Source organism: Trachypithecus francoisi, unplaced genomic scaffold (genome assembly GCF_009764315.1).
Source record: "Trachypithecus francoisi isolate TF-2019V2 unplaced genomic scaffold, Tfra_2.0 Lachesis_group19, whole genome shotgun sequence".
In the NCBI taxonomy this organism is placed as follows: domain Eukaryota; kingdom Metazoa; phylum Chordata; class Mammalia; order Primates; family Cercopithecidae; genus Trachypithecus; species Trachypithecus francoisi.
This window is the reverse complement of record NW_022681464.1, coordinates 20950685-20976097: the sequence shown is the minus strand read 5'-3', so window position 1 is coordinate 20976097 and position 25413 is coordinate 20950685. Positions and strand designations below refer to the sequence as shown.

At 38.7% G+C, this 25413-nt stretch overlaps 1 protein-coding gene across 2 annotated transcripts in view; it reads left to right on the top strand.

Annotated features, from left to right (window-relative positions):
• The window catches only part of MAPRE2 (microtubule associated protein RP/EB family member 2), a 170161-nt gene that overhangs the window by 5913 nt on the left and 138835 nt on the right, over positions 1 to 25413 (top strand). For both annotated transcript variants that reach the window (XM_033177994.1, XM_033177993.1), the window contains exon 2: positions 22452 to 22513. Coding sequence is in view for 1 of the 2 variants with exons in the window: in XM_033177993.1 (XP_033033884.1) it covers positions 22452 to 22513 (62 nt within the window). In the remaining variant the exon portion in view is untranslated. The remainder of the gene's footprint in view (positions 1 to 22451; positions 22514 to 25413) is intronic.

Below are 25413 nucleotides of genomic sequence, written 5' to 3'. Positions count from 1 at the left end.
GGAGGCCACAAAGAATACATCCAACTCTATATAATTCAACTGCAACCATCTTAAACATTGAAAGAGAATTTATACTCTTTAATCTGAGATAATAAAAAGTCTGGCCTTGGTATTTCAAACCTCTTAATTTCACAAAATTTTTGTTCCAAATTTGCAAGATTTGAGAAGTATCCAAAATTATATTTCTTACACCAGAGCTTTATAGAATATAATTAATTGGTAAATTTGCTTCCAATAAACCTAATCTAGTAATCTATCACTTCTAAAATTACCGACAAACTTCATACAATTACATTAAGCTGTGTTGAGATGAAACTCATGACTCCATCTGTTTCTAGGATCAGCAAACTGACCCATTGTTTGTTTTGTATGACCTTGAAGCCAAGATGGGTTTTTATGTTTTTTCAGTCAGTCATGGAAAAATATTCAAAGAAGAAAATACTTGAGGACACTTGAAAATTATATAAAATTCAAATCTCTGTGTCCAAAATAAAGTTTCACTGGACTGCAGCCATACTTATTTGTTTACATCTTGTCTATGGCTGTGGCAGCATGGAATTGTTGAACGAGACTATGCCCACAAAACCTAGAATATTTACAGCAAAACTGCAGACCTCTGATTTACCCCAGTTTAACATACTTCAAATTTTAAATAAAAATTTCTTCACTTAAAGCCTTAGTCTTTTTTGTTTTTCTTTTTGTTTCCCTTAGAGAAGGTGAAGAAAACGAGTTACCAACCATAGGTCAACTAATCACTAAAAATAAAAGTTTATTTTCATATTCTTCTTGTGTATGTACTTTGCAAAAAGCAATATATTTCTAAATATATGAATTTTAGTGATATGGTCAACCGTATAACTTCTGAATCCAAAAAGCCCAAATAGTGCAATACTAACTAGTAATCATTTCCAGAGCTCTAGAAAATGTGAAAGCATGTCCTTAAGAGCAATCCTAGTGTGAACACTTCCCTTAACTCTTTAGCCAATGTTTTCCCAACCTATGAGGGCCTTCATATGCTTGTTTTAGTATATTAAGACATAATTTGGAAATTTATTCAGATTTAGAAACTTTTTATTGACTGTCACTTCAAACACTTAACATGATGTGGAAACTTGCTGTTTTTGGAAATAGCACTACTATTTTATTTCTTTTCATTTAATTTCATTTATTTTATTTTGAGACAGAGTCTCATTCTGTCGCCCAGGCTAGAGTGCAATGGTGCGATCTCAGCTCACTGCAACCTCCACCTCCCAGGTTCAAGTGATTCTCATGCCTCAGCCTCCCAAGTAGTTGGGATTAGAGGCACACACCACCATATCCAGCTAATTTTTATACTTTTAGTAGAGATGAGGTTTCACCATGTTGGCCAGGTTGGTCTCGAACTCCTGACCTCAAGTGATCCACCTGCTTCAGCACCCTTAAGTGCTGGGATTACAGGCATGAGCCACAGTGCCTGGCCTGGAAATAGCACTACTTTTCTAAAACATGCATTTAATGTAAATTGCTTGCTACTTGTAATGGCAAGGATCACTAAATCCTAAAAAGATATACACATGGTTACTAACACTGCTAAAGCTGACATTATGCTGTGGACACTTTTGTTTAAAATTTCCAAATTCAAAAGTAGACCAGATTATAATCCAGAAATTCCAAATTCATCTTAAATTATTTCCAGTCAGCTCAAAGCTGGAAAGATTACTATTAAGATTCTAGAAAGGATGTTAACTACATTGATGGGAATGAGTCTCAATTTTTTATTTTAAGTGTTGCTTGTCATAAAACTTCCTTCAGCTGAAAGAACTTCCTCCTTTTGATGAATTGTTAATGTCACAGAATGGGAGTTTGCGATGAGTTTCACTCAGATAATAGAGCAACTTGAAGGGTTGTATATAACGGGTGTTCTCTTCACCCCTTCCAGAATCAGCTGCAATTTATAGACTGAAAAGACAAAGGAATTCCTTTTTCACCAAATCAAACAACACATTATACTTAATGTAAGTTTCGAGGTACCTAACATCAGTTAAATTATTTCTAAAAACAAAAAAATTGTGTGTATTTAATCCCATCCTAAGACTATTGATAGTAATGGCATGTTAGGTCACTGACTTCACGTTAACCCCTAGTGCTTCTGATGGGGGAAAGGAGGAAAGGGATGGCTGAAGATTGATGTGTAACTCCCATGCTGACTGGGTAAGGAACTAATCCAAGTGAAATTAACTGCCCTTCCTTATCATAATCTAGATTCACATTTTAATAATATATTATTTAATATATATACATTATATATTTATATATTTATATATTTAATATATAATATGATATATTTAATATATGAGATATATACATTAAATATATAACATAATATATTTATATATAATATATATTATATATAAATTATTATATATTTGTTTACTACCTTGTTGAAATCCTTAATAAGCTGTCTCTTTTAACCCCCTAGAAGAGAAGTAAAATATCTTGCAGGTATGAAATATGTAGCCTGTTCTATACACATAGCATTAATAGTTCTCTCCAAATTAATTTCTAAAATTAGAAAATAATTAGACTCACTATATTTTTACTAGAGCAGGGACTTCATAATTATCAATTGCTTAAACAGAGGCAAAACATCCAACAGTGTTCTGCTAACAGGCAAACCTTGGTCCCAACTTATTATAAACATCATGGCAGGAATGACTATCGGTATTTGAAGTAGGTAGGAGGTAGGTAAATATACAAGAAAAGGCATCTAGAAATGAGTAGATGCCTTTGTTTTGCTGAAGTACCCGAAACTATTTACTGCACATCATACATAAAAATGAAATCAGAGGATTAGCTTGCCCCTTTAAAAGCTGGTAAAGGCTTTCAAAAACTGTTAAGAGATGACAGGGCCTGAAACCACCTTGTACATTCCTTCTTTCAAAGATCATCTTAAATCTGATCAACTTAACAGCATTTGATATTAAGAAGGAAAACCTTTCATGATTCTTACCAAGAAACTACTATCTGAGCTTTCCCCCTGAGCTGCTTCTGCTCTCCATAAAGTGGAAAAAAAGAGAAGACCTGAGAAGAAAGACCTTGCTGGTTTTGCTCCACCTGGTTCTTCCCGGGAAAGAAGCTATTGATATAAGTAAGACTCTTTGGTAGTTTCACTTCCAGCTTGCCCTCTATCGTGATTTTTTTAAAAGTGTGGTCTCCTGGGCACAGATCCCCTAAAAGGAGCTTCCACAAATTAGCAGCCGTAATAACCACGTGTGTGATGTAGTATTGGCAAATCCAGAAGCAATTCCCTCTACAGTTGAAATGTTTAGGGAACATGGTCAGTGGGCCTATTAATTCTCCATCCCAGCACCTGGCTGTCAGCACTTCAAGATAAATTAGAATTTGGAGGTATGCTTTTCTCTAGGGTTGCAAGGTAAAATACAGAATAACCAGTTAAATTTGATTTTAGATAAGATTTGTTTTAATGTGTCTGAATTTGAATTAACTGAGCATTTCATTTTTTTATTTGGTTTTTAATTTTTATTTTTGCTAAATTCAGCAATCCTACTTTTATGATACAATAGATTTCAAAATGACTAGCTTTCCTGGTCTGTAAAAGAGCTGAGGTTATATTTATGAGATAATGAATTTAAAATGTCTTAGCTGCCTTCACCTGCTAAAGGAAAAAAAGCCATTAACTGAAGTTTTTTTGTGCAATGCACTAAATTGAGAGGAAATAAAAAGTAAAACAAGAATTAGAAAATTAGCAATCTTTTTTATTTTGTAGGATATTTTAAAGTACTTTCTATTCTTTCACCAATTTTTTAATAGAATAAATACTTCAATAGGTATATTGTTAGTTCAAGTAAGGCGAACATGAGCAATCCATCAACGATGTCAACAGTATGTTCCCAATCAAAGTGAGATTCCAAGTGATTGCAATGATGCCTTGCTACCCAGATGAGGCATCAGCATCACCTGGGAGTGTCTTAAAATGCAGAATTTGAGGCTCCATTCCAGACTTCCTCAATCAGAATCTTAACGTTAACAAATGAACACAGGTGAATCATATGCGTGTTGAAGTTTGAGAAGCCCTAAACTAGAGGATTCACTTTTTCCACACATTAAATTGGTATTTTTGTTTAATACCTTGTTGAATAATCCTTAATAAGCTGTCTTTTTTAACCCCCTAGATGATAAAGTATCTTCCATGTATGAAACCATTGTATTTCTATTCTGTTCATATAAAATTCCTTAATGGCCATTTATAATATTATGAATCAACTTGAAAAAATAATTTTTTTTGAGACAGAGTCTCTCTCTGTTGCCTAGGCTGGAGTGCAGTGGTACAATCATCATTCATTGGAGCCTCCACCTCCTGGGCTCAAGTGATCTTCCCACCTCAGCCTCTTGAGTAGCTGGGACTATAGCCACATGCTGCCATGCCCAGCTAATTTTTGTATTTTTTGTAGAGACGGGGTTTCACCATGTTGCCCAGGCTGGTCTTGAACTCCTGAGGACAAACAATCCACCCACCTCGGCCTCCCAAAGTGTTGGGGTTACAGGCATGAGCCACCGCACCTGGCCTATAAGTCAACTTTTTCAAAGACTCTCATGGAATAAATGAACAGCCTAATATGTAATTCTGGATTGTCCTTGATTATTAACCTGTAAATTAGGTGGATCACAATTCCTGGCACTCAGATCACCAGCAAATCTCTTTTGTTTTTCATTTTATTATTGTAACTTACAGAACAGTATTTATATACCAATACCACATATTCATATACTTGTATCCCCAGATTCCTCTAAAACTGGACAAAAGGAGATTCAGTTGGGTCTATGGGAGATTCCAAACTATTCTTGTGAAATTTAAAGTTTTTTAAAGTAACAAAAAGAGTCCATAGATAATTCTTTTTGAATTCTAAAACCTAACTTCTTTATGCCTGCTTTCCTGTCTTTTAGAAGTTATAGTATTATATCATAGAATGAATTCTGACATTGGAACAAGAATGCCAAGTAGCTTGAGTTTTAAAACTAGTTCTGCTGCTAACTGGGTGAGTTTAGAGATGTTATTAATATCCTTCATCAACATCCTTCAAATTGAGTTTTTTCATCTGTCAGAGAAAGCGAAGTCTGACAAGAGTTACAAGATCAGATAATGTTTGTGTACATCTTTATGACTGTAGGATGTACAGTGATGTCCTAAGACTTGTTTAATGATCTACTTCATGTAGGGCTGGCAGTTGACTATTATAGGATGTGGTTTCCTGCAACATGCCTGATTTGGAAGAAGGGTGATGTTCATTTAACTGTTCCATCTACACACTGGGAACGAAGCCACAGAGCATGTATCTTACATGTAGCTGCTGGCTATATATGTCCACATCAGCCACACACTCCTTTCTGCTCTCCGAACCTTAAAGTTCTCATGGCTGAGGAACAGTGATGTGTTCCAGGGTACCAAGCAATGGATTCCTCAGTAGACAATGCTCTGTGAAACCAAAAGACAGGTTTTGTTTTGTTTTGTTTTTTTCTTCTAGAATTCTGTGTAATCTTGCCTGCACTCTTTCTCAGGAAATGATTATTACTACATTATTACATAATTGTGATTAGTTATTAAGTAGTTTTTTATCTTATCCAATCATACAACCCCAAATTGGAAGAGCCTACATGGTCGTTTTCTTAAAACATCCCAGGGCGGAATTTCCCCCACTAGCACACAAAGGAGAAATCTATTTATCCTTTTGTTGTTTTAATAAATAAATATACATTCATTAGTAAGAGTTCAAACCAAAAAGCATGGGTGTGGGAGGAAGTACTCCTAATGTTAACCACCCGTATGCAACTATTACAAAAACTATTTTTATTATTGTGTAAAGTTCTTCTTGTCTTTATTTACATTCAACAATATCTTACATAAAACATTTCCTTAGCATTTTTAATGTTCCTTTTATCCAGCTTAATGTCTCTAGCTTTGGGGTCTTTGCCTGTGCCTTCTCTCGCTCTTCTGTCTTGGATGTCTTAGTTGATTCAAGCTTGGACTTTGTCTTATCTCAGGTTCTTGATATGCAAAATGTGTGGTTCACCTGTGTGTGGTGGCTCATGTCTATAATCCAGCACTTTGGAAGGTTGAGGCAGGAGGATTTATTGAGGTTAGACGTTCAAGACCTGCCTGGGCAGCATAGCAAGACTCTATGATTACCAAAAAATTTTCAAAAAATTGCCAGGCATGGTGCCATGCTTCTAGTCCCAGATGCTTGGAAGGCTGAGGCAGGAGGATCACTTGAGCCCTTGAGCTCAAGGCTGCAGGGAGCTATGATCACACCACTGCACTACAGCTCGGGAAACAGAGTGAGACATTCTCTCTCTCTCTCTTTTCTTTTTAATTGTGGTCCACTGACCAGTGTCATCAGCATCACCTAGGAGCATCTCATAAATGCAGAACCTCAGGGTCTTCCCCAGACATCCTCATTCAGAATCTGCACTTTAGGAGGATCCCCAGGTAATCTGTTGTTTGGCATTAATATTTGAGAAACATTGATATGGAAAGCCTTTCCTAACCTCCTAACTATGGCCTCCACCCATCTCAATGGAGTGAGTTAGGTGACCCATATTTGGTTTGCTTTTCATTCTCCCTGCATGTCAATCCATTGAAGATTGCAATAAACTTGTATTCATCTCCACATCCCCAGATTCTAGTACAGTGCTTGACACAAGATTTTAATTTTGGGAATTGTTTCATTTTCCAATACAATGATTTGTAGATGAAGAATTGCAATGAGAATCTTCTTGTGCACTCAGAAAGGGTGCTTTCCACCATGGGACTGCAGTTTGTTAGAGGGTGCCCTTTCGTTGCAGTCTTTCTTTTAAAAAACAGGCTTGGTGGGGAATGCTTCTCTGTGAAATAACTTCTGGAAGTCCACTGCCAAAACTTTATTTCTTCTGCTTTGTTAAATACTAATACCTCTGGGAGGAATGACATTTGAGGCTTGGTGTGAGAGTTGAGCAGTTGGCAGGTTTTGGTAAGGGTTTAGGAGGAAGAGAATGCTTGTCTGACAGGAGAGGATAAGGAGCACTAGGAAAGATATATGGTGGACTGTTGGAGAATTGATTTCTAACTCTGACAGGTGTTGGGATATTTTTATCTGGAATCTTAATGTAGGTCATTTTTTTTCATTTAGAAAAACCAACATTTCTTATCTAAAAATCTCAGATGTGACTTTTTTCTCCAATCCTGACTCTCATCTATGATAAATTTCATCTAGCACTACATTCAATGTAAACCACTGATGCCCTAGGGAATTTTTTTTAGATGTTTGCTTTAAAATTTTAGACAGTCAAAAGCACGGTACTTCTACACTGATGTTTCTAAGTTATATTAAGATTAATCAGGCTGGGCATGGTTGCTCATGTCTGTAATCCCAACGCTTTGGCAGGACAAGGCAGGAAGATTGCTTGAGGCCAGAAATTCAAGGCCAGCCTGGACAATATACTGAGACTTCATCTCTATAAAAAGAAACACGAGAAACCATTAAGCAGAAACCATTAAGCAGTAACTGAACTCTAGGGAGCTTTCACGGTATCCACGGATCCCTTGGTCTTTTCATTGTGGAAGGAATGTTTTGTGAACTTGGGGACAGATAATGCGATGGAGGGAGAATCAGCTCCTGAGCCTCTGCTTTTTGTTTTTCAACTTCTATTTTAGATTCAGGAGGGCACATGCAGATTTGTTACGATTTGTTGCAGGATGCTGAGGTTTGGGGTACAATTGAACACATCACCCTGGTAATGAGCATAGTATCCAACAGGTAGTTTTTCAACCCTTGTCCACCTCCTCCTCCCTCTTTCCTCCCCTCTTCTTCCTCTTCTCTCTCTCTCTCCCAGTTACCTTTTGTAGTCCCTAGTGTCCATCGTTCCCATCTTTACATCTATGTATACCTAATGTTTAACTCCCACTTCTAAGTGAGAGCATGCATTATTTGGTTTTCTGTTTCTGTGTTCGTTCACTGAGCCTGTTTTGAGTAACAGGAGAGACTGATTAGAGCTTTGGAACCAAGTTGTGCTCAGAAACAAGAAACGTCTGTCCTACAGAACTATTATTTGCTTTATTTGAAAGGAACAAGAGGCTCCTGGTACTGCTTACCAACAGCTCTCACAATTAGCCACACAGACTGCAAGACTAAAAGGAGTATAATTCCAGAATGTGTGGCCTTTTTTCTCCTCTTGGGAGTCTACTGCAGTATTATACTTACCCATCACCATGGACACAGCTCCAGGCGAGTTGTGAATTGGAGTTAGGTGCATCTCTTTTGTGGAAGAGTATATCAGGCTTTCTGGAATCTCTTATCTGAGTGTCTGTGATGATACTATTCATGGTAATTTGTCCAGACCTGGGACCTTGGGTGGGGTTTGTTAAGAGTCATCTGGCACCTTTAGAGTATAACTTGTTGAGCAATCTGACGCAGGTAAGCCACGTGGGATAGGTAAAACAATCATTGTGTACTGTGCTCTATAACATCAAGTCATATTTTGAGTCATATTTTTCCGTGGGGTTTGTGGCCCATCCCAATGGGAAGAGATTTTTAACACTATATTATTGTGAGGCCTAGTGGTGTTTTAAGTGTTGCTGTTGGAATCTGAAAGCCGTGTGAATTTTTTTTGTTTTTTATATTTCAGGTTTTCTTTTAACGTTAAAGAATGATTCATAGCGCTAAGCTTTGTTACCACCCTGTTAATAATTTTGTGTGACTTCGGTTGAGCAACTTTTGAACGCCGATTTCTCCAGCTGAAAAATTATGTAAATATTGTTACTCATCATGAGTAGAAGTTCTAGAGATTAAAAAATTAAAACAGCAAAAGTATTACAGAGAAGTAAAATTAGAGAAATGATAAAGTGGAGGCAGCAATAGCTACCAAAATATTCAAAAGAAAACATGAAGTAAGATAAAGAATGGTTGTTTCTAACTACTCCTCTTAGTTCAAAGTCTGTGCAATGATCTTCACTCAAAACTTTTGCAAGTTGGGCACAATATCATTCTTATTGTACTTTATTATATGAACAATAAGTCAATTTGAACTGATTGTCAAGGGACCTAGTTCTTGCCCCAGCTGTGTTTAAAGTACAATCTAAGCCAACTCAATTCACTTTTGTGACCTCCGGTATCATAATAAAATGAAAACATCCTACATAACTCTACCCATCCTCTCTCCACAAAATATCCCAGTGCTTTGAAAGGTGCTTGTTAATTCATTTTCTTATAATAAAATATAATAGAAAATAGAGTGGGAACTATATATTTTTTCCTTTGGGGAATCCATAAATTACATTTTAAACATGAGGAAAATATGCAGTTTTGATAGTCCATTAGCACATTGAATTCTTTAAATTGGAATAGGCAGATGCAGTGATAAGTTTAAACATCCATTTAACATATGGAGAACGCCATTATAGCTGTTCAAAATATGAAAGCAGTGTGATTTCCGGCAGATCAGACACATTTTAAAAAGCACCCACTCAGAAAACTTCCTGAGCTCACGTTTCCCTGTGCATGTGGTTTTTAGTGTTGGGTTGCCTCTCCCTCAGTTGGCCTAGGCTGACAAATAAAGAGTCCATATATCATATCTCATTAGAGATAAGGGAAGACATGGAAAAAGCAGAACCACTGGTGGAGTACAGGAGTGAGTTGAATTGTGCTGCCTCAAAATACAGGTCAAGACACTAAGGCCTGAATCTTGTGAGTTTGTGCTACTGCACAATTACTACACACTGATTTATTTATAAATGAATGAATGAGTGAGACAGGATCTCACTCTGTTGCTCAGATTGGAGTGCAGTGATACAGACATAGCTCACTGCAGCTTCAAACTCCTGGGCTCAAGTGACCCTCCCAAATAACTGGCAATATAGGTGTACACCACCATTCCCGGCTATTGTTTTTTCTTTTTTTTACTTTTAACAGAGACAAGGTCATGTTTTGTTGCCCAGGATGGTCTAGATCTTCTTGGCTCAAGGGATTTTCCTGCCTCCGCCTTCCGAAGTGTTGGGATTACTGGCGAGAGCCATTGTGCCTGGCCTGGGCACTGATACAGCACCTGCCTGAGGCACCAGAGCATGCAAGAACAAGAAGAAAATGGACTTAAAACACCAGGAGTGAACCAACTATAACAACCTTTTATTTGAGCCTAATCAAAGGGACTTCCCCTTTTTAAGAGTGTAGTTGAGTCATGCTAGTGAGTATAGAAAGACCATACATCAACAGTTGTGAACAGAAGTTGGAATCATTTCTTCTCTTATGGCCCTGGCACCTAAAAATTAATGCCAAATGATGCCCAAAGAGGGGTCTGTGATGAGCAAAGCCTTCTCCTGATTGGGCCATGGTGTTACTGTACTCTGGACCAGAGGTACAGCTCCATGACACTTTCTCACTCCTGATGGGAACAAATGAAGCTAGTTGTGTTCTACCCATCTTGAATGTCTGGCATAATCAAAGGGTTGACAGAGAGGGTCTCACAAAATCAGTACATAACTCTTGAAATATATGCCCTTCATTATTTATGCCAAATAGCAAATTAAATAAATCATAGTGTTTTAGAGCTGAGAGCAACCTTGGAGATCATCTCATTTAATCCATTTTATAGATGAAAAACTAAGGCATGGATTTTTTTTTTTTTTTTTTTTTTTTTTACTAAAACCACTAGTAACTGCAAAGTTTTAAAAGCTTATAGCGCATCATTTGGTTTTTGACAGTGTTTTGCAGATCATCTGAGCTGCTTCCTGGCTCTCCAGCACATTATACTAACTGGGAGGATGGGGAGACATTTGCTTTCCCCATGGGGAATGAAAAAGGAAACCATGTGGGATGGGGAGGAGCAAGAAAGAAGAAAAACCAGCTTCTCTAGGCTCCAAAAAATTTGAGGGAGATAAAGATACTAAGCACTGTGTTAGATGAAGTGATAGCTACAAAACATGTAATCCGTACAACAATCTTACGAGCACTATTCAACCTTAAGCTAACAGAAGTCTTAGCTGTGGTCAAAAGATAGTTTTGTTTTTTGGTTTCTGTTTTTTGCTTTCTTTTCTTTTCTTTTCCTAGGCTACTAACCTTAGAGAGATGGTGGTCAAACTGGGGCTTGCCAAGGTCATGTATTACAGAAGAGGCAGCAAAAAAGGCCTTGGAAGGGCCAGAAAGGCCAGAGAAGGTCCTGTTCCAAGGATTCCTTGGGACCCTTTTCATCGAGGCCCCATCCACACCATCCCTCAAGATAGGTACTCCCTCCTATTCTGTTTAAGCTGTTAGTTTTCCCTAGATTTCATAGTATTTTAATATTTTATATCCCTATAATCAGGTCCAAGGAGAAATGTTCAAATTCAATAATAATGATGATAAATTTAATAAGTATTTTCCATGTACATAGAAATTTATAGTTGCTAAAGAATTTTTATATGTAGCAGCAGCTCTTTAAGGAGCTGTACTTTACAGAAAACTGTAAAAACTGGGTCCCAGAGTTTAAGTGGCATGCCCAAAGTCACATAATTGGGAAAACCTCAAACCCAGGGAATGATATCCCAAGTCCCAATGCTCTTTATACCAGGCAGCTTTACAAATGATAGTTGGATTCTCAGGGTAGCCCTCAAAGATCCCTTTAACCCATAAAGGTATTAAATTATACCAGTATCTTAACCTCTAACCAACTCATATTTCCAGGGGAACATGCATAGGGTTTTAAAAACTTAGTTAAATATATTTTCTGGATACATCTCCCTGTAGATGAGGACTCCTGATATTCTAGCATCGGTGGCTGCTTCTTTTCCCTCAGTTTGAAAATACAAGTGCACCAAGAGAGGAATGTTACTATAAAGTGTAGGCAATCTCAAAAGTCATTTTGAGCCTGACACTTTTAGGCAAAATAATGGTCCCAGTACAGTATACAGTTGTGGAAACAAGTAATGCAAAGTTTTTAAGTTTTCTTTTTTTTTTTTTTTTGAGACGAAGTCTCTCTCTGTCGCCCAGGCTGGAGTGCAGTGGCCGGATCTCAGCTCACTGCAAGCTCCGCCTCCCGGGTTTACGCCATTCTTCTGCCTCAGCCTCCTGAGTAGCTGGGACTACAGGTGCCGCCACCTCGCCCGGCTAATTTTTTAGTAGAGATGGGGTTTCACTGTGTTAGCCAGGATGGTCTCGATCTCCTGACCTCGTGATCCGCCCGTCTCGGCCTCCCAAAGTGCTGGGATTACAGGCTTGAGCCACCGCGCCCGGCCGTTTTTAAGTTTTTTAGCTCATTGTTTGCTATTCACAGAATTTGGCAGGACATCCAAGCATCTTCCTATCTCTCAAGTACACTGGATATATGTGTGGCAGCTTCAGCTGATCCAATTGTCTACACACAAACACACACAAAAAAACAGTGCCTTCATTGAGGGTGCCCATTTAACAAGATCCAGAGACAGCCATCTCGGTCCGCAGAGAAAAAAATAACAAATTTTGTTAAAACATTCTCTAATGCATTTGCATAAACTAGTTAATCAATTAAATACATATCATCTTCAAAAGGGGAGAACTTCCCTAAGAACCTGGAATTCTGGGTGAATATGTCAGCACTGGGGGCCAGGAATAAATACAGGAAGGAGGAGAAAGAAAAAAGTGGTGTGCACCAAGGATGGACTTCACATCCTTAGTTTTGCTTGTTTGGTGGTTAAGGTCTAAGCTATATGTTTGTGTCCATTTTTTGGTAGTAAGGTCTAAGCTATACATTAGTTTATCTCAGTTGGGATCATGTGAGTGAGTGGCTCCTTTACCAAGGTGCATGTTACTCTGCCACCATAGCAGATTTTGGAAGGAGCCTGAAGCACAGAGAGTGTGTGTGTGCCATGCAACTCAAGGTGTGTCTCTAGACCAGCAGCACCACCTAGAAGATTTTAGAAAGGCGGATTCTCACACCCCTCAACCCCTAGATGTGCTGAATCATAACCTGCATTGTAACAAAATTCCCAGGTGATTCATAAGTCAGGAAAGCACTGTCACAGATGAACCTGATAGTTAAAATGCTTGTTTTCCTCTAATTTTCAGAATGAGAAAAACATGATTTTCAAACTCTATATGCTCTCGAAGAAAACAGCAGTCAGGAATTTTTCCACTCCTGCTGTCAGTATCATTGCATTCACAGCCCTGTGATATGGTTATTTTATGTCTATTACCTCAGTGGTCCCCAACCTTTTTGGCACCAGGGACCAGTTTTGTGGAAGACAGTTTTTCCATAGACTGGGGGTGGGGTGGAGGATGGAGGATGGCTTCCGGATGAAACTGTTCCACCTCAGATCATCAAGCATTAGATTCTCATAAGGAGCACACAACCTAGATCCCTTACGTGCACAGTTCACAGTAGGGTTCACGCTCCTATGAAAATCTAATGCTGCAGCTGGTCTGACAGGAGGCAGAGCTTAGGTGGTTACCCAGCTACACTTAAGTCCTGGGTGGCTGTTCTGTGTCTTGTTCACCCTTAGAATCCCAGCACCCAACATGGTACTTGGAATCTAATAGGTGTGTATGGTGGTACTTGAGTCCCAGCTTCAAAGTACGACAAATATGGGTTGGAAGCCTCAGTTCATGCATCTATGAGATGGGATAAAGAATAACACCTCTTATAGGCTTATTGGGAGAAGTAAATGAACTGATGCATGTGGCATAGCAGAGCACCTGGTGTGTTGTAGCTACTCATAAGTGGCTAATATGTTGAACAAATGAAAGAATAGAAGCCTTGTATACAAAGTCTTCAGCGGTCTAAAATGTGGTGCCCTGTTGCTTCAAATATATGAAATTGAATTTAAAAATAGTATGCAAAGGAGGCCTGATAAACATAGGAAAGAGGTAGAATAGATCCATGAGAAAAGCCTGTGATTTGGAATCACAAGACCCGTGTTTGGGTTTCAACTCTCTCCTTTACTAGCTGTGTGATCTCATGCAAGAAACAAGCTTCCTGAGCCTCAGTTTCTTCACCTAAAGGGTGGGGTTAGTAATCCTCTTCGTTTCATGGTGTTATGCTTTAAAAAACAGGGTGGGAGGTTTACAACTTGCAGCATTCATTCATTATTCATTTTTGTATCCCTTATTCATTTTTGTATCCTCCTTATTCATTTTTGTATCCCTACTTCTCCTGACAAATAGCAATGGTCAATAATGCCTGTTTGCTCGAATGGATTACAGCATAAACTCTCAAGGAGAATGAAAACTGGATATTGCAATGGCTTGTGGCCTCCAAAGGTTAACCTTTATGGACAAAATCTCATTCCATAGCATTAGGGGATCCTAAAGGATTTCTTAGCATCCTTAGGGGATAGAAAGGCTCCTTGTGAGTGGGGAGGAGGAGTGAGGAAGATGATTTTTAAAAACTTTGAGAAGCATAATTAGAGCTCTGACTCTTCAACTTGGTACCACATAAGAGCTCTTCAGGAAAAAGTATAAGGAGGGAAAAGCAGCTAACTAAAAGGCAAGCAGAGTGAACCTCTAGAAGAAGTAATAAAAGAATTACCATTTCAGCTGGGCATGGTGGCTCACACCTATAATCCCAGCACTTTGGGAGGCTGAGTTGGGTGGATACCCTGAGGTCAAGAGTTCGAGACTAGCCTGGCCAACAGGGTGAAATATGGGCATGGTGGCGAGCACCTGTAATCCCAGCTATTTGGGAGGCTGAGGCAGAATAATCTCTTGAACCCAGAAGGCTGAGGTTGCAGTGAGCTGAGATCACACCACTGTCCTCCAGGCTGGGCTGCAAGAGTGAGACTCTGTCTCAAACAAATAAACAACCAAAATGAATTACACTTTGAAGATCTGGGTGATGTGATATATATAAAATAATTTTGCAAAACTAAGAGCTATAAACAAGTATGATTACTAAAGGAAAAGCCTTTAAGAAATATTTTCAAGTTGTATATGTTACCTGGATTTATTTCCATTAATATATTGATTTCCCCAGTAGTTATTTTATCCCTGACGGTGTAATTGGGGTATCTGCTCCACAACTTCACTGGGATATTTCCCAGTTGACTGGAATTTAGCATGATATTTTTTCTATCAAGGAATTCAGTTATTGATGTGGCCCCCAAACCTTTTGAAAGTAGATTCCTTTGTAAGGCAGACCCCATAGCAGGGACCCCAAGAGCAGGGCTGTTTGTTGTTATATCAGCATCCTGGGGTCTTCACATTGGCTCAAACAGGAAACTTATGGACAGAGGCTATGCAAACATTCCTACAGGTCTCTACAAATTCCATTCACTCACTTTTACCAGCATTTTTTTTTTCTTTTTTTTTTTTTGAGGCAGGGTCTCACTCTGTCGCCCAGACTGGAGTGCAGTGGCACAATCTTGGCTCACTGCAAGCTCCACCTCCCAGGTTCATGCCATTCTCCTGCCTCAGCCTCCCGAGTAGCTGGGACTACAGGTGCCCACCACCACACCTGGCTAATTTTTTTGTATTTTTAGTAGAGACGGGGTTTCACTGTGTTAGCCAGGATGGTCTTGATCTCCTGACCTTGTGATCCACCCACCTTGGCCTCCCAAAGTGCTGGAATTACAGGCGTGAGCCACTGCGCCTGGCCTAATTTTTGTATTTTTATTAGAGATGGGGTTTCATCATGTTGGCCAGGCTAGTCTCGAACTCTTGACCTCAGGGGATCCGCCCAACTTGGCCTCCCAAAGTGCTGGGATTACAGGCCTGAGCCACTAAGACTGGCCGAAGTTGCAATTCTTTTTTTTTTTTTTTTTTTTTTAAGACCGAGTCTCACTCTGGACTTGGCCAAAAATATTAAAATATAATTTGAAAAGATTTCCACGGAGCACAATACAGTACAAAAGGTCACAGCAGCCCTTGATACCCAATGTCTTTTCAGCCCTTTTGCTATTGTCAAAGTCTTACTTAGATTTCATGTGTAACCCTTAGTATGTTACTGTGTTCCTTCTTTGCATGGTCAAAGGAATTACAGACTATAAAGACAGCAAGCATGGAAAGCAGGGCTTTAGTTTCCACTGTGACCCAGACACTAAACTTGAACCCTGGGCTCTGAAATTGAACCTGAAATCGAACCTCTCTCTGTGCTAATTTGCCATGTAACATGCATTCTGCCACGTAACATGCATTCTGCCACATTTCATCATCAATTGCACACATGAGGAGAGGAGCTATTCTATGCTTACGACTTTATTTTCAAAAATATCTGATTAAAAATGGATAAAAGGATAAGTGAAAATAATGTAATTATAAAAACACTTTACAGAACTATATGTGTTGTTTCTCATATATGTAGTTTTGTCTCATGTAATTTTTTGAAAGAATTTTACTTTTGTACATTGAGCACTATAAATATTCTATTCTAAAATAGAAAGGGCAGTCTTAAAAAATATTTTAATTCTGATTCACATAGAAAGTAGCAGATGGATAAATGATGATTCCAAGAAGAAAGGGCTAGGCTACATTTGTATGAAAAGAAGTGAATTTTTATTTTATTGTAGCTATCATTTTAGGTATTTTCTGGGGATCATTTATTTTTATAGAAACCTAAATCATAATGACCATCAGTTTATAACATCATTACTATTCTTAATATATACCACCAAAATCCATTTAGCAGTGAGCTATAATTTTTTTGAAGTCCTTAAATATACAATATGGGTCATTTGGTAGTTTGTCTTTCTTAAGGAGAAGAATGAGTTGTACCAGACTTAGCCCAAGATTCAGTGTAATCTGACCTCCTTTACTTGCCAGATACGCTCATTTGGTTTTTGGTTTCCCTGATGTGTGCTCAGCTCTGTGCTTCCTGGCAGTCTTGCCCTGGGGGATTTGCACAGGAGAGGGGAGGGAGTCTAGGCCTCCCCTCTGCTGCCCCTAGAGAAGGCCCTGAGCCCAACCCAAGACCACTAATTGAGGCAGTGCATGGAGGCAGGGCTTTCTGAAAGATTAATATCTAGTAAGCTCCACCTCAGGATTAATGGCCTGTGACCTTCTGCTAATGCTGCAAGCTCCTTTATTCCTAGAAAGCTATGGACCTCCCACACTAAAGAATGTGATCTACAACTGAAGGGATTTAATATGTCAAAGTGGCCATGGGGAGTTTGGAATTCAGGATACAGCTTATTCTGGAGATCCAAAGACAGCTTACTAAACTCCCTAGAGGAAAATTTGGGCTCAGGCCCCAGTAGTGTTCTCTTCTTGGAAAAGCTGTGAACAGTTGGGGAGGTGGTAATGCTGTCTCTTTGTGAGGAGGATGCTTTAGCCTTGTGTTGACCAGAAGCCTCCTTGGTTAAGCACATAGCAATGAAGAAAGAATGAAATCTTCTTTCAATGGCATGGCATTATTTGAAATATTTTTACAAACATGTTTTTCATTCTGATGTATCTTTCATGTTCCTGTAGTTTTTGTGGCCAGACATGAAAGTAGCAGTCTTTGCCAGAGGATGGCAGGACTCCCTAGCTAGGATAGAGGTTCTGCTGCTGTGCCTTGGACATGGGATGCTGGAATTCTGGATTTGTTTGTCAAAGAAAGAGGATTTGACATTTGTAGAGGATGGGGAAAATGGACCTTTGTAGAAACAGAGAATGTGCTTTGTTAAAGAGTCATGACTCTTATCCTAACAAAGATATTTGGTCTTTTCAATGAAAACAAAACCAACAAACAAGCAGAGCCATAAGCCAGAGAAAGCAGCTGGCTTATGGCTGCTCATTTCTGAGGAGCTGCCCTAGTGCTCAGAATGGCTAAAGGATAAAAGTCAATGTGATCTTTCCAAACATGAAGTGGGACTTGGCAAGTTCCTCTGTGTGTTGGCGATTAAAGTTCTGTCGTTATTTAGTGTATGGTCCAGTTTTGAATACAGAGCACCTGCCTTGTCATCCATAAAATAGTACCACAAAGGATAAAATTCTACTCCATATAGGTACTTGTAGTCTCAATGACTTGAGATCTATCCGGAGGCAGGTGGATCGCTTGAGCCCAGGAGGTCGAGGGTGCAGTACATGGGGAATGTGCCTGTGAATAGCCTCTTGTACTCTAGCTTGGGCATCACTGCAAGACGCTATTTGTAAAAATAAATGTTAAATATTCCATTTCTACGCAAATAAGATGTGGACATTTTGTAAGATTTTGAAAATTCCTAGATAGTGTGAACTTAAGGGTATGAAAGATCCGTTAAAAAATACAGGATATATTGGCGGGGTGCCATGGCTCACACTTGTAATCTTAGCACTTTGGGATACCGAGGCAGGCAGCCTCACTTGAGGCCAAGAGTTCAAGACCAACCTGGCCAACATGGCAAAACCACATCACTACTAAAAAATACAAAAATTAGTCTGGTGTGGTGGCGCATGCCTGTAATCCCAGCTTCTCGGGAGGTTGAGGCACGAGAATCGCTTGAACCCAGGAGACGGAAGTTGCAGTCAGCTGAGATGGAGCCACTGCACTACAGCCTGGGTGACAGAGCAAGACTGTCTCAAAAAAAAAAAAGACACATGATGTATCAAGCTGCTATTTCAAACTCACTTCTGGTTTTGAATATGTGTATTGTGAATTTTAGTGGATTGAGAAAGTACATGAGGGAGAAAGGGGAATAACAGCAAAGAAAATTCCAACATAGGCAAGATTGGATAGCAAAACACTGGCAGTGGTTTCTGAATGCTAAGTTAGTGGGTGAGTTATTTTTTTTCTTGGATCTGTGCAAAATGGAGCAAACTCCTGATCCATCTTGCCCACTGCTTTGGGACTTTTGCTTTTCTTTGAAAAGGTAAGAAAATAAAACTGAGGTATCTTGCTCAATTCTACTTCCTGTCCAATTACCTGATTTAAAAAATATATATATTTTGAGATAATTGTACCTTAAGATGTAGTTGTAAGAAATAATATAGAGAGATCCCATATATTCTTTATCCAATCTGCCGTGGTAGCATCTTGCAAACTTATAGCACAATGTCACAACCAGAATATCATGTCCATGCAATCAAGGTTCAGAACATTTCCATGACCACAAAAACATTTGTGTTGCCTTTTATAATCATACTCATTTCCCTCCAGCCCTCACCCCCTCCTCTTAACCCCTGGCAACCACTAATCTGTGCTCCATTTCTATAGCTTTCCCATTTTAAAAATGTTAGATAAATGGACTTATGCAGTATATAGCTTTTGGGGACTTTCTTTTTTCAGGCAACCTAATTCTCTGGAGATTCATTCTGGTTGTTACTTTCTATCAATAGTTGGTTCCTTCTTATTGCTGGGTAGTGTTCTGAAGTTTGGATGTAGCACAGTTTGTTTAACCATTAACCTGTTGAAAGATATCTGGGTGGTTTCCAGTTTGGGGCTACTAAGTATAAAGCTGCTATACACAAGTTTTCATTTCTCTGGGGTATATGCCAAAGTGAGCAATTGCTGGGTGATATGGTAGTCACATGTTTAACTTTTAAAACTACAAAACTGTTTTCCACAGTAGCTCTACCATTTTACATTCTCACAAGCAATATATGAGTGATCTAGTTTCTTCAAACCTTCGCCAACATTTGGTGTTGTCGTTATTTTTTATTTTAGCCATTCTGATAGGTATGTTGTGATGTCTCATGTAGTTTTAATTTTCTTTTATCTATAGGCTAATAATGTTGCATATCATTTAATATTATTTGCTCTCTGTATATTTATATCCTCTTCAGTTAAATGTCTGTTCATATATTTTTCCCATTTTCCAACTAAATTGGTTTATTTGGTTGCATTTTGAGAGTTCTTTATTTTAGACACTAGTTCTTTGTCAGATATTGGGCTTGCAAATATTTTCTCCTAGTTTATATCTTGTATTTATATCCTCTTCACATGGGCAAAAGTTTTTAACTTTGATGAAGTCCAATTTACCAATGTTTCCTCTCACAGCTTGTGTTTTTGGTGTCAAGGTTGAGAACACTTTGCCAGCCCCGATCCTAAAGATTTTCTCCTGTTTTTTGTTTTTTCTACAAGTTTTGTAGTCTTACATTTTACATTTATGCCATGATCCATTTTGAGTTTGTTTTTATGTAAAGTGTGAGACTTGCAGACACTAAGAGCTCTACTGCCAAACACAACAGGAGCACGCTTTGCCTCACTCCTGTACCCACTAGCAAAGGCTGCATGGCAAGGCTAGACCTCTATCCTTGCAAGACTGGGCCTTCTTGAGCACCTACCATATGCTAGGTCCTGGACTTATGATGGTGGAGTGAAAGCTCTCCAAGTATTTCTAATCTACGTCAAATGACTGCTATTAAGGTATTTTAGTGTGAACACACAGATGAAAGAGAAAGGAGATAGTTACTGGTCTGCCAGACTCAATTAAAAATCTATCCCTTTCTAGCTGCATGATACTGGGCAAATTGCCCCACTACTCTGAGCCTCAGTTTCTTCATTCACAATAAGATGGTTTTGAGGATTAAATTAGATAAAATATGTGAAATGACTGGTGCATAAGGTGTTCAATAAATAATGTCATTCTTCTCCAAACTGATCCATTGTGGATGCTGAAAAATTAGCAATGGACCATTGTCAGAAAATAGAAAAAGGCCAGTTGTATACAGACAATTCTGAATTTTCTAAGGGCTAATTATCTGCTTTATAGATAAACTAGAAACCTTACATTCCTGCTTCGTAGCATGGTGGCCAGTGGCTTGCACAGCTACTAGGTACGATTAAATAAAGTAGATAAATGAAAATTTTATTCTGATTCAGTTGAAATTTCTGGAAAATTGAAGGACTCAAGAATAGAAACTGACATGGATGGGAACCAATATTGTTAAAATCTGAATTTTAGGTTTATCAACTATCATTAAATTATAGAAAGATATAAAGTATTCATTAAATTCTGCTGCAAAATATGTAAGGAAATTCAACTTATTGTATCTGAAGGAAAAAACTTAGATTGTAGTCAATATACCTAAATTTAGTTATTGACACTATTTAGGTACACTATTCATGTTAAGTTTACTGATTTTTAAACAAGCCCAAGTTTATTAATTATTTTTGAAATCCTTCACTGAGTAGTATAACAATTCAGCTTTCACCTTTACTTTTATTCTCTCGATGTTTGTCATTTTGTTCTTTGCCTTTTTTTAACCATCTCCTTTTTCCCTTAGAGAAAAACTATAAAATACCTACCTCCTCCCTTTTAATTAAAAAAAAAAAAAATTCTAACAGCAGCATCTCCAGAACTATGTCTGGGGATAATCACATCGTGTTGGATCTATCACAAATATTTTATTTTTACACAATTGATTTTAAGCTAAATAAACACCTAAGTCATTTCTGAAATGGTCATAGAAAACACAGAAGAGCAATATAGGGCTTAGGTGGAAAGTGGGGAAGAGAGTTAAGGCTCACACTTACATGCATGTCAGGTGATTTATAGCAGCATTCCATTGAACCATAGCAACCTCTTCCGTAACCATTCATTCCCCCAAACACTGGACTCTCAAAGCAAACTCAAAGCTCATGCATTTCTCAGCCTCCAGAATTGGATTTGTCCCTCATCAGTTTCCTGTCTTACTGCCTCATTTAGTCAAAGCATGTTTTGAAAATAAATAGCTAATTCATATAAAGAAAGTAAATTGGCCGGGCATGGTGGTTTACGCCTGTAATCCCAGCACTTTGGAAGGTCAAGGCGGGCGGATCACGAGGTCAGGAGATCCAGACCATCCTGGCTAACACACGGTGAAACTCCGTCTCTACTAAAAATACAAAAAATTAGCCGGGCGTGGTGGCGGCACCTGTAGTCCCAGCTACTCGGGAGGCTGAGGCAGGAGAATGGCGTGAACCCGGGAGGCGGAGCTTGCAATGAGCCGAGATCGTGCCACTGCACTCCAGCCTGGGCGACAGAGCGAGACTGCGTCTCAAAAATGAAAGTAAATTACTAAATTACTGCTTATTGATATGTACATTTTTAAAGTCGTTTATAATGCTTATCCTGTCGAAATTAAAAAGCTTTTTGACTAGAAAAAGCCTGTGTTGATACTAGATGTAAAACCTGGATAAACCTAAGTTTGGGGAATTCAGATACTAGATATAAAACCTGGATAAACCTAAGTTTGGGGAATTAAAGTACTGATGTTGGTATTTGATACTCCACTAGAGGCACTGCTTCTTGGGGTTATCTGCCAACATGACTCCCATCACATCAGACTATCAGGCAAGGGGAAAAACAAAAGAAAAATTATTTTCATAGGAGTGACATTATACTAAGTTTTTATTAACTATTAATGTGAGAATTGATCTAATAATATAGATTGAGAGTATAATTCTATTATCTGGCTGACTTAATCTCTTTCATATGGTAAGATCGATTGACTTTTGGATATTTGGCGTGTATTTTTTCTTTAATTTTTTTCCATTGCTGGCCACACCCACTAAACTAAATTGTAACTCTTTGCTTCTGTATTTTCATGATATTAAATGCTTGCATTCTCTTTTTCCTTCCATTTTTACTATCCCAGTGTCCTGTTTCCCAGAGGAACAGTTCATTTCCACAGACAGGGAGAAAGCCTGGATGCTCAAGGTAAGGTTTATATAAATTATGTTGCATGACTCCTTACTCAAAAATTAATTTAAAGTGAGTAGTAATATTGTCTTTGTAACAAATTTATTTTCAAAATTCCAGTATACAATTAAAGCCAATATTTGAGTAAATACACTCTTTTAAAACACTATTTTTTCAAGCCAAATTCCATTTCCCAAATGTACGAAGGGCTAATTAATTGCTATTAGCAATTCCTCTAAAAATGGTCAAGCCAATTAATTAAAGTTTGATTTCAAAAAATCTTATGATAGGTGAGGAGGGTAGAATATGAAGATATGGTCAAAATGAACTCATGACATCGCTATTTATGAATAAATGATTTTTATTTGGTATGTTAAGAATCAAGGAAGCCACTCTGTTGGCTTTGAGAGGCAGAAAGAGAGAGAGAGTGAGAGCGTGCAAGCATGCGTGTGACAGAGATGAGGAACCTAGAAAGCCTCATTTTTTTCAGTTTGGGATTTGTCTTTGAGATGCAATCATTTTGACCTTCAGTTATTTCCAATTAGTACTCCAAGTCTCTCTAAGTAATGCCTTCAAGAGTCATCTCCAGGAGCCCTTGGAACAAAGGAACAATTAACTGAAATTCCACCAGATGGCAATATTTGGAAAGCCATTCAGAGAGGTCTCAAAGCTACAAGCTATTATTGTTCACACAGAATAGTCTCACAAAGTGTGGTGTGACATCCTATATTTCATCAAAGGTGCTCTAAACATCTTTTATTTTACTCCTATTTCTCCACAGCATCAAACATTTTTACTTAAAAAAAACAGTGTAGGGGGACGTATTAGTTTTCTTCTTTTTACAAGAATTCTGGAATGATAAAATTAGAAACCTCGTTCTTAAACAGTAATTCTCCAAACAGTAATGGTGAATATTAAAAGCTCAAATCAATGAATAATATACCATATTTGTTTTGGGGCCTCATTGTAATAAATGCTATGACTGGTAGTCATTTTTTAAATATTTGCAAAGAGAAACTGAAATTCTTCTACTTAAAGGACAATAGCATATTAAGAAGTTGTCTTGATATTAAAATTTGCAGGTATAAAATTCACTGTATTGACTTGGAATAATTAGGTTTTTTTAGTGTGGATTAATAGATGTTTTCCCCTTTTACTCTAGTGAAGGTGGAAATATGGAGCACTTTTGTAGGCTGAGGTGGGTGGATCATCTGAGGTCAGGAGTTCAAGACCACTCTGGTCAATATGGCAAAACCCTGTCTCTACTGAAAATATAAAAATTAGCTGGGCGTTGTGGCACATGCCTGTAGTCCCAGCTACTCGGGTCGCTGAGGCACGAGCATCACTTGAACCCAGGAGGCAGAGGTTACAGTGAGCCAAGATCGCACCACTGCACTCCAGCTTGGGTGACAGAGCATGACTCTGTCTCAAACAAACAAAGTGGAGATATGGTACCCTGCATGGTGTCCCAACAGCTGTAATATTTGGGGGCCAGAGCAGGCTCTAGAGCAGAGTTGGGACAGAGGTCAGTGGAAAGGTACCTGAGGGCATTAGAAATAGGAAGAACCAGGAAGAGAAACCATCGAAGCTTTCTGTGTCTGCAGCCACAGATCATGAGTGCCCTTTGAAAACTGATCTTATACTGCTAGCCCTTATAGTAGATGGTCCATATGTAGGGTCTGTCTGGGACAGTCCTGATTCAATTCTGTGTTCCTGGAAAATAGTCTAGGTAGCACCCCCTTTCACCCTCCAAACGTTTCATTTTGGATGATAAATTATATGATCATCCTATCTTGCAGGGTGGTGAAGAGAAAGTAATAAGAAAAGGTGGCCCATTACCTAAATAGGGTGTCGCTTTATAAATCTCCTTATATGTGGGGGTATGGGACAAATGTGTATTTAAAGAGCCAAATTGTAAATATTTTTGCCTTGCTGGTCATACAAGTGTTAGTCACAATTGTTCAACTCATTGCAGTGTGAAAATAGCCAAAGATAATACATAAAGAAATGGCCTTGTCCAGGCACCGTGGTTCATGCCTGTAATCCCAGCACTTTGGAAGGCCGATGTGGGCGGATCACAAAGTCAGGAGATTGAGACCATCCTGGCTAACATGGTGAAACCCTATCTCTACTAAAAATACAAAAAAAATTAGGTGGGCATGGTAGCGGGAGCCTGTAGTCCAGCTACTCAGGAGGCTGAGGCAGGAGAATGGCATGAACCTGGGAGGCGGAGCTTGCAGTGATCCAGGATTGCACCACTGCACTCCAGCCTGGGTGCAGAGCAAGACTCAGTCTCAAAAAAAAAAAAAAAAAAAAAGCCTTGGCTGTGTTCAGTAAAGCTATTTACAAAAAAAAAAAAAATGGACTACACTTGGCCTGTACACCATCATTTGCATATCCCTGATAGATAACAGAAATGGATTACGGTGGTTGTAAATGGCAGAGAACCAAAGAGACAACCATCATTAATCCCTCTCCCTTCTCTCTATATCCCTTCTGGGTTGCACCCTCCTTTATTTAACCCTTTCAGGAACTAGTACAGTTGACCCTTGAACAGCATGGGTTTGAACTGCACGGATTTACTTATAAGTGATTTTTTTTCAGTAAATGCAATCGAACCTCCATATCCGTGGATTCCAAATATGCAACCAAAAGTGAACTGAAAATACAGTATTCATGGTATGTGAAACCCATGGACAGCCAGCTTTTCGTATCGCTTGATTCAGTGGGCCAACTGGGGGACTTGAGCATGAATGGATTCTTGTGGGGGAAGGAAGGTTCTGAAACCAATCCCCTAGGGAAAGCTGTATTGACCATTTCCTCGAGTGAGTGATCCTTTCTGCTATTAAGTGGTTCCTGAGATTCCTTTACTGGGTGTCACTTCTTGTTTCTCATCCAAATCTGTTCCTGCACCACAC